The sequence below is a fragment of the Nicotiana tabacum genome, chromosome 20 (genome assembly GCF_000715075.1).
Source record: "Nicotiana tabacum cultivar K326 chromosome 20, ASM71507v2, whole genome shotgun sequence".
In the NCBI taxonomy this organism is placed as follows: domain Eukaryota; kingdom Viridiplantae; phylum Streptophyta; class Magnoliopsida; order Solanales; family Solanaceae; genus Nicotiana; species Nicotiana tabacum.
In genome coordinates, this window is record NC_134099.1 from 32,103,742 (window position 1) to 32,113,753 (window position 10,012).

The 10,012-nt window shown below is 40.0% G+C and overlaps 1 protein-coding gene across 1 annotated transcript; it reads right to left on the reverse strand.

The window, feature by feature from the left end:
• Window positions 1-9,261: 9,261 nt before the first annotated feature.
• On the reverse strand, window positions 9,262-9,690 carry LOC107817305 (uncharacterized). Its single transcript, XM_016643107.1, has one exon. It carries the CDS (start codon window positions 9,688-9,690, stop codon window positions 9,262-9,264), a length of 429 nt encoding a protein of 142 aa, XP_016498593.1.
• Window positions 9,691-10,012: the final 322 nt, after the last annotated feature.

Genomic DNA, 10,012 nt, shown 5'->3' on the forward strand with positions numbered 1-10,012 from the left:
CTCCATATATCGGACTCGAATTCCCACATAGCCTCCTCATTCGGCTGACCTCTCCATTGCATTTTCACAGAAGGAAAACTCTTAGATCTCAACTTGTGAGCCTGCCGGTTTAGAATAACTACCGAGTCGTCCTCAAAGGTTAGATTTTCATCAAGATGCACCGTGCTGAAGTCCAAAACATGTGATCTATCCTTATGGTACTTCCGAAGCATGGAAACATAAAATACCAGATGTACCCCTACTAGGCTAGGAGGTAATGTAAGCCTATAAACAACCTCTTCAACTCTATCCAATTTCTTGTACAGGCCAATAAACCCCAGGCTCAACTTACCCTTCTTCCTAAACCACATCATGCCCTTCATAGGAGACACTCAGAGAAGAAGAACCTTCTCACCCACCATGTAAACCACATATCGAACCTTCCGATTTGCATAGCTCTTCTTCCTTGACTGAGCTGTACGAAGTCTCTCCTGAATCACCTTAACCTTTTCCATGGCATCACAGACCAAATCAGTGTCCAACAGCCTAGCCTCACCGGGCTCAAACCAACCAATCGACGAACGACATCGCCTCCCATATAATGCCTCATACGGAGCCATCTAGATACTTGACTTATAACTGTTGTTAGAGGCGAACTCCGCTACAGGTAAGAACTGGTCCCATGAACCTTCGAAATCAATAATGCAGGCACGTAACATGTCCTTCAAGATCTGAATAGTGCGCTCAGACTATTTTTCCATCTAAGGATGAAATGCATACTCAGCTCGACCTGCGTGCCCAACTCACGCTGTATGGACCTCAAATAATGCGATGTGAACTTCGTGCCTTAGTCACAAATGATAGAAATGGTCATGTCGTATAGGCGGATAATATTCTAGATGTAAATCTGAGCCAACTGCTCTAAGGAATAGGAAGTCATCATCGGAATTAAGTGTGCGGACTTAGTCAATCGGTGCACAATAACCCAGACTGCGTCATACTTACTCAAGGTCCATGGTAAGCCTACCAAAATCCACAGTGATGCGCTCCCACTTCCACTCCACTATCTCCAATCTCTAAGTCAACCCACCCGGTTTCTGATGCTTATACTTCACCTACATACGATTCAAACACCGAGAGACATAAGCAACGATATCTTTCTTCATTTTTCGCCACCAATAGTGTTATTTTAGTCACGGTACATCTTCTTGACAATTGGGCGAATGGAATAATGATGTCACGACCTAAAATCCTAACCTGACGTGATGGAACCTAACACACTTGCTAGGCAAGCTGATAATCACATAATAGGTAAACAATTGAATGGAACATGATTTAATAAACTCAACAACGAAAAATCTCATAAACATATGATAAAAATAACTGCAACTCTACTATATCCATCCCAAAACCTAGTGTCAACGAGTACATGAGCACTACTAAGTATTAACATCAACCAAAACTCTAGTACAACTATCTGAATAATAAAACAATACTGAAGAAAATAAAAGGGAAGAGACTCAAGGTCTGCAGACACCATAACATCTACCTTGAAGTCTCTAAACAAGTACTATCAATGATCTAGCAATCACCGCGTCCAGATGTACCTAAATCTGCACACGAAGTACATAGTGTAGTATGAGTACGACTGACCTAATATACTCAATAAGTAATAGGACTAACATTGGGCCGAAGGCAGTGACGAGCTCAGAAGGATACATTCATAATCCATATAATGACAACACATGTATGATAATGACAATGATAATAAATAACTCAGAAAAATCCCATAATACGCTCGTTCAGGGTATAGAAATTTAGGCATACTTTCAAGTTCAACAATTAAAGTCCAACAATGATAACATATATCAAGTACATCTAGCATGAGGAATGTTACATGTCTATGCTTACATGTCAAATGTAATGTATCACAGTGATATTCCTAGGTACTCATACTCTCAGGGTACTCAATCTGTCCATCTCACCCACTCATCACACACACAATCATTCATCACTATACGGGTGCCTAACATCAATGCCCCTCACAAACGCACATGTATATATCACTGTGCCTACTTTCAATGATGGTGTGTCAGACTCCGGAAGGGTGGACCCTCCCCAAGCATTAATATAAAGCCTATAAGGCCTGCTGCAACGTGCAGCCTGATCCACAATAATAAATAAGCTAATAAGGCCTGCTGCAACGTGCAACCCGATCTAGAATAACTATCACAATCTGGCTCTCAGGCCCATTCCAGTCATCAATCTCTCAAGTCTCAAGGGCTCACAATCTCGTACCACTCATCCTAATTGCAAATGAAGAATCATGACTGAGTACATAATTGCAATTAAAACAGATAACTCAAAATAATAGAATTAACCTCATTACTCAACCGAATAAGCACATAGGCTAAACATGATTTCTAACATGAATCATAGTCCAGTTACTCTAACAAGTAAGGTTTTCACGGATAGAACAAGATTTGATAACAACATAGTATAAAAGAATCAACCGGATCATAATTACCACGGTGCACGCCCGTCACCTAGCATGTGCGTCACCCAAACATAACACAAATAACATGTTTTCCATGGATATATACCCTCAATTCCAAGTTTAAAAATATTGCTTACTTCAAAGTGCGCAAATCACTACTCCGACAAGCCCTTCCCACGCATATCAACCTCCAAACGACTCGAATCTAGTCACAAACAACTTAGTATAATCAATAAAAGCTATAGGAATCGATTCCATACGATAAAGGTCAACCCCGGGTTCACACCGTGGAACCCGACAAAATTTACAAAATTCAAACATCCATTCAATAATGAGTCCAACCATGCCAAAAATCATCCAATTATAACCACAAATCGACCTTCAAACCTCTATCTTTCATTTTTGAAAAGTTCCCACCAAATTCCCCATTTCTTCACTTTAATTCACTAAATAAATGACAAAAAGAAGGATGGAATCATGATAAATGAACAAATCCAAGTCAAAAAACATACCCTGATCCAAGACATGAAAATCCCCTCCAAAATCTCCCAAAACCGAGCTCTACAATTCAAAATATGAAAATAATAATCTAACCCTTGATTTGGGTTTATAAATATGCCTAGGTTCTCCATCGCGAACGCAGAAAAATCCTCGCGCTCGCGATGCACAAAAAAGTCCCAGCTGATAAATCCTCCTACGCGACAGAGTAGTCGCGAACACGATGGCCAAAATTCACAAAGCTTCGTCATCATGGTCCATGACTCACAATCGCGACGAATAAATTCCTGCCGCCCCTGCGCCTTGCCTCCCTTCTACGTGAACGCAACATGCATCACGCGTTCGTGATGCACAACCTAGTAGAGCAATGCACAAATTTTACCAGCCACCTAAAGAGTCTACGCGATCACGACCCTTCCCTCACGCACGCGTATAATGAAACCAAATACCAGAAAAATCAGCAGTCCAACAAGTCTAAAATGTTGCCAAACATGATCGGAATCACACCCGATGCCCCCGGGACCCCATTCAAACATGCCAACAGGTCCTAACATACGATACAAACTTATTCGAAGCCTCAAATAATATCAAACAACATCGAAATAACAAATCGCACCCCAATTCACGCCTAATGAACTATTGAACTTCCAACTTTTAGAACTAATGCCGAAACATACCAAACCAATTTCGATTGACCACAAATTTCGCTCTCAAGTCATAAATGACACAATAGACATATTCTAACTACTGAAAGCAAAATTCGAGTCCGGTACAAACAAAGTCAACTATCGGTCAAACTTCTCAACCTTCCAAACCTTCAACTTTCTTGCTTTCACCAACTCAAGCCAAAATGACCTACGGTCATCTAAATGAATATGTGGACATACTTCTAATTCCAAAATTGCCATACAAAGCTATAGGAACCATAAATACTCCATTCGGGTATCGTCTACACAAAAGTCAAACTCTGATCAACTCTTCCAACTTAAGCTTCCAACCGTAGGAGTAAGTGTCCCAATTCACTCCGAAACTTCCCCGAAAAAGAAACCAACTACCTTGACAAGTCACATAACCATAAATGAACATAAAATAAGTGATAAAATAGGGGAATGAGTCTAAATACATAAAACGACCAGCCAGGTCATTACAAATGCGAATTGTTGGCCTCCTCAAGGATCAACTCTCTCAACCCATCTACATTTGGAACACAAAACCAGCCTTGAAGCCACATAACATCATCATCTCCAATCATAGCCTCCTTAGAACCACCCTGCTGCACCGTGTCCTTCAATACCAATAAGTGAGGATCATTAAACTGGAGAACCTTGATACCCTCCAACAATGAGGACTATGCCACAACAGAAGCAACAACCCAACTAGGCTCCAAATTATCCAATCTCTCAAATCGATTGGCCAAGGCTTGGACATCCATGGATAGTGGCCTCTCCACTGCCGATAAATATGCCAAACTACCTATGCTGTCAGCTTTCCTACTCAATGCATCGGCCACTATATTGGCCTTCCATAGATGATATAATATGGTATATTGGCCTTCCATAGATGATAAAATATGGGGATATCTGATACGCTCAAATTACACTTTAATTAAATAGTGTAAGACTGTCTATATCAAATCTAATAACCCAACAAGGTTGGGGTCGAATCCCACATGGAATATGGTGTGAAACGTTTACTTTAGTACTGTGGATCTTGACTTAGGTCATAATTCTATTCCGTTAACCTAACAAGAGAATGATATGATTGTGAATTAAAGAGGTAACTAATTTTGATATGAGAATGTAAATGATTTCACTAAGGAAACCAAGGTTGTGGCCCCGACAATAAAATGTAATGCTATTGGTGTTAATATGATATATTTCTAATGGAAGGTCCTTTGATATGGAAATGATTTCTAAATGACTACCCAATATTTTCCAATGGTTGGGTAGTATTTTCTCTTTATGATTTTTGCAAATAAAAAAGAGTTGCAATTTAAGAACAACCAATTTATGCAAGTAGAACCCACTTATTCCTAAGCGATTCTATTAAACAAGATTTAAAGTCTTGAGTTCTTGATATTCAATTCTACCAAGCCCTAACTTACTTTTCCAAGTAAAGAAAGAGTAAAATGGAATAGATTAATGTTTGCAACCACCAACCATAAATAAAGAACAAGAATTGAATAAATATCAACCAACCATTATATATATATTCAATGTTAAACATATATTCAATGTTAAACACCCATTAACATTACACCCATCTAGGGTCCACAACCTTAGTATTTAAAACTAGCTACTCATGCTAAAATACAAGAACAAAGTATTTAATAAAGTCATAAAACTTAAAAAAGTGCAAGATTCCTTCTTCACAAGGTTTCAAATTAATGGAAAATTCAATGCTCTCAATGTAGGACTTTTTCAGATTTGAATGACCCACAAAAATCCTAGTTGTTCTCTTTATAGTGGACCAAAAGTCGTGGTCAAAATCGGACAAAAATACCCCTTCAGGTAACTTATGCGATCGCATAATGGTCACAAACCACTTATGCAGTTTGCATATTCTTCATTCTATCGCAGACTTGCTAAGTTCCCAGTTCCTGCTTCAGTCGCATACCAATTATGCGGTCCGTATGTGTGTTATGCGATCGCATATGCCATCACATATCATGGTGAGAACTTTCTTCTACTGAAGTTATGCGACCATTATGCGGCTCGCATAAGTGTTATACGACCGCATAATGGACCGCATATTTTCTTCTTCATTTGGCCAATAAGTCTGTCCCTATTTGCGATCACCATTTGAATTATGCGGTCCGTATGTGAATTATGCGGCCGCATACTTGCAACATATCCATTCTTTTGCAACATTTTGACTTCTTTTCCATGTTTTCGGGTTTTCAAGCTCATGCACTACAAAACAACCAAACTTGATCAAAATTAACAAAAAATGCATTAAAAGACGAGTTAAAATCTAAGCAATTGGTATCAATTGTGCCAAAATTCTATGGCACATCAACACCCCCAACTTAAATTCTTGCTTGTCCTCAAGCAACTAAAACAAAATTATCTTATTCTATACTACTTTTATTTCCGACATTTCACAAAAGAGTAATGACTATAGATGGTTTTAACTGATAGCTAATAAGCATGTAACCCCATTTATTTACCCTTCCTGGAAGACAACTTATCATTCAACTATTCGCCTAATCAATTCGTGACCTTAGAGCCTCGACCAAAATGACAAAATGCTATTCACAACTAAGTGCACTTGTATTCTACTTCAAGAACCTATCTTCTGCTAAGTCTTACAATTCATGTGCACTCACAACAAATAAAATCCACACTCACATATATACGCTAACACTCGGAACAAAAGCTACATGCTACAAGTATCAGTCCATATGCTTGCCCTTATTTTAGCTTTGCCGCTATCTCAGGAATGATTGACCATAGATCACTAAGGACTTTTCATGGGTTATAATATAGGCTTCGAGATGGGTTGGATGAATATTTAGGAATGTAGTGGTTATACCCTCTTTGAACTCTACATACGTTATGCTCTTTTACTACATAGCCCCTATTTACCTGGGGTTACCAACCTAGAACCACCTCAAAGTATTTCTTCAAGTTCTACAAGACTCCACTCTTTTTCTCTTTTCTCTCTTTTTCTCTTTTTTTTTTCTTTTCTTTTTGGAGCTTGAATTTTGTTATATACACAACTTTGAGGTTATTATTTTTTTTATTTTTATTTTTTATTATACACACAGTAGCAAACTTTGCCAATTTCCACTTTATAACGACACCCCCAACTTAGGCTTTTAGCCTCAATCTCACACGTTCAAGGAGGGTTGGGTTCAAAAGAAGGAATTACTTAACAGAAGGGGTAAAGGTTTGTAATGTGGTAGCCAATGAAAGGTTAAAGGCTCAAAGGGGGTAACTAGGGTATTTAATATATCAGGGAGGTCAATTTAGGCAAAATTGGCTAGTAGTCACAAGGAGGGCCTATGATCATTTCAACATCCAATCATTAACCTGAGAGTCAACTAAGAAACCAACCGGGCAAGTTCTAGACATCACAAGTTAGACATGTGCATTATTTATACAAATTCTCACTCACTCATAACAAATGAATTATTCAACTCAACATAGTTTCAACCCTCAAGTGAAACAAGGCAACTCAACACTTTCATCTCAAAATATGTAAGATTCTGAATTAAGCATAAAGTCAAAGAGTGAGCCTCAAATTCACAAGAATGGCTAACCAACATATTATGTATTATTTATATTTTCAAAAGAAGGAAGGGTATCATATATTTACAACATTTAGCACACGCTTGAAGCTACACAGTCAACACCAAATAAGTCAAAACATTTCATGCTACTGCCGTGGTTCTACTGTTGCACCCTTGGAAAAGAACCCGGCGAAGAAAAACCAAAGGGAATTCATTGCTAAACTACAAGAGTTTATATACAAACATGGGGTACAACACAATATTTACACAAAATATGGGGTACAAGATCATGATCATAACTACCCCACCCCAACCAAAGATCATGTATGACAAGCATCAAGATTGATGTGGGAGAGACAATATTCCAAGAGCTGGGAATCAGAGCCAACCAGAAACAAACATCACTTCCGTCCCCCTGCTTGATCACTGCTCTTTGCCAAGCAGCAAGTGTGCCTCCTCTGCCTAAGCATGACAAAATGGCGAAGGCTCTCAAAGACATTGACATCATGAGAATCAGTGACATGGTAGCAAAGGAAACTGCAACTCAGTTAGAGACTCACATTCCTCCTCCAGCAGATATAGCAACATTAGAGGTCCTAGCACTGCCGGACACCTCTTAGGCCCCAGCTACCTCCACAGCCACTCCACAACCCTCTACTACACAGGCCCAGGTCCCTTTACTAGCTCTTCCAAGCTGGGTCTACTTGCACAGTATGACAATGCTAAGGTAGACCGGCTAATCAAGGAAATTCCCAATCTCATCCGGCAAGCATTGACTCCTATCAAATCCTCAGTGACTACTCTTCAGCAGTAACATCAAACTTATGAGGATCGCCTCAAGCATGTTGAAGCACGTCTTGAGAAGGTTGAGAGGGGTGAGGTTGGAGGTATGCCTCAGCTTCGGAAAGATGCGGATGATTTGAAAGATGAGCTGCAAAAGATGCATAGCCTAGAGTTTGACTTGACACCTTTCCTCCCAAAGGAAGGCAAGCAGGGTGCTGACACTTCCGTCCCAAGAATGGATATTGATTTCACGACCCTGATGATAGCCCAAGAGGCACATCATGTTGAGACCTCCAAGGCTCAAACTCCTCCTACTCACATTGTTGTTCCTTCAGATGAGGCATCTGGAGATACTGAGGAGTCCTATGAGGGGGAGTCAGGAGATGAAGAGACGGATGAAGAGGCACTGGGTAAGGATACTAAGGGTCATCAAGACAAGGGTAAACAGGTTGTTATCTCTACAAGGGCAGAGGATGAAGAGGAAGCAGCTGTGCAGACAGAAATTGTACATTCGCTAGCACCAGTAGCCGATCCCACAGCTCCCAGATCCTTCAGCTTCCTCGAGCACCTAATGTGCTCTAGGGAGTCTCCAAGCTTTCTTTTACTTTATATATGCATTGGGGACAATACATGATCTTTGGCTGGGGCTGGGGTAGTTATGATCATGATATTGTACCCCATGTTTTATGTAAATATTGTGTTGTAACCCATGTTTGTATATAAACTCTTGTAGTTTAGAAATGAATTCCCTTTGGTTTTTCTTGTTTTTGTTCAAATGTGAGTATGTGCAGAGAGTGGGTTAGGGTTTATACCTGGCAGATATGCAGCGCTTAAGTTCATCACATAACAAATTATGCGATCGCATAAGTGTTATGCGGTGAATTGAAGATTGGGCATCCTAGATACACTTTGCGATGCAAAATGTGATTTTAAAGTGGGTATGCGGGCCGCATAAATGAAAAATATACCGCATAGTTGACGACTAAAGTAGCCATATTTTCTGCCTGCGTCTCCGATGACTATGCGGTTCACATATTGATTATGTGACCGCATAGTTGTCGCTCCATCTGGACCTCTATTTCCTTCAGTTTCTTCAGCACTAGGACCCTATTCATGATATTTTACCTGCAATCTAGCACACACGTCAACTTGCTCAATCTAATCTACGTAAATAATAAAAAAAACTACAAAAGAGTGTTACTACACATGGGTTGCCTCCCAATAGGCACTTGATTTAAGGTCACGACACGATGCAATTGACTCTTTTAGATTATTCCTTGGTGGAAGCTGCTATTGGACTATCCCTTAGAGCAAATTTTTCTATCAAATGCCTTTCTCCTGCAGTACCAAGGTAATGCTTGATTCGTTGTCCATTCACCTTGAAAGTTCGAGTCCTATCCTCTGGCTCCAGTTCAATAGCACCATAGGGAGACGCACTCACAACTTTGAATGCGCCAGGCCATTTAGACTTAAGTTTACCTGGAAATAACTTGAGTCTTGAATTGAAGAGTAAGACCAAGTCACCAGAATTGAACTCCCGCTTCAAGATCTTCTTATCATGGACAAACTTCATCATCTCTTTGTAGATGGTTGCACTCTCATAAGCATGGAGACGAAATTCGTCTGTCTCATTGAGTTGTGTCATCCTCAGGTTAGCAGCCTCGGCCCAGTCAAGATTCAGCTTCTTCAATGCCCACATGGCTTTGTGTTATGGTTCCACTGGCAAGTGACAAGCTTTGCCAAAAACCAATCTGTACGGTGAAGTACCAATGGGGGTCTTAAATGCTGTGTAATATGCCTAAAATGCATTATCTAGCTTCCTTGACCAGTCGATCCTGTTTGCATTGACAATTTTTGCTAGGATGTTTTTGATTTCTCTGTTCGAAACTTCAACCTGACCACTCGACTGAGGATGATAGGGTGTGTCCACCTTGTGATTTACACCATATTTTTCAAGCACCCCGGTGAAAGCCTTGTTGCAGAAATGAGACCCACCATCACCCAGGATGGCCTTTGGAGTA

What these genes read in the sequence shown, in the direction of transcription:
- LOC107817305 (XM_016643107.1), bottom strand. Translation starts at nt 9,690, where the DNA reads ATGTGGGCATTGAAGAAGCTGAATCTTGACTGGGCCGAGGCTGCTAAC.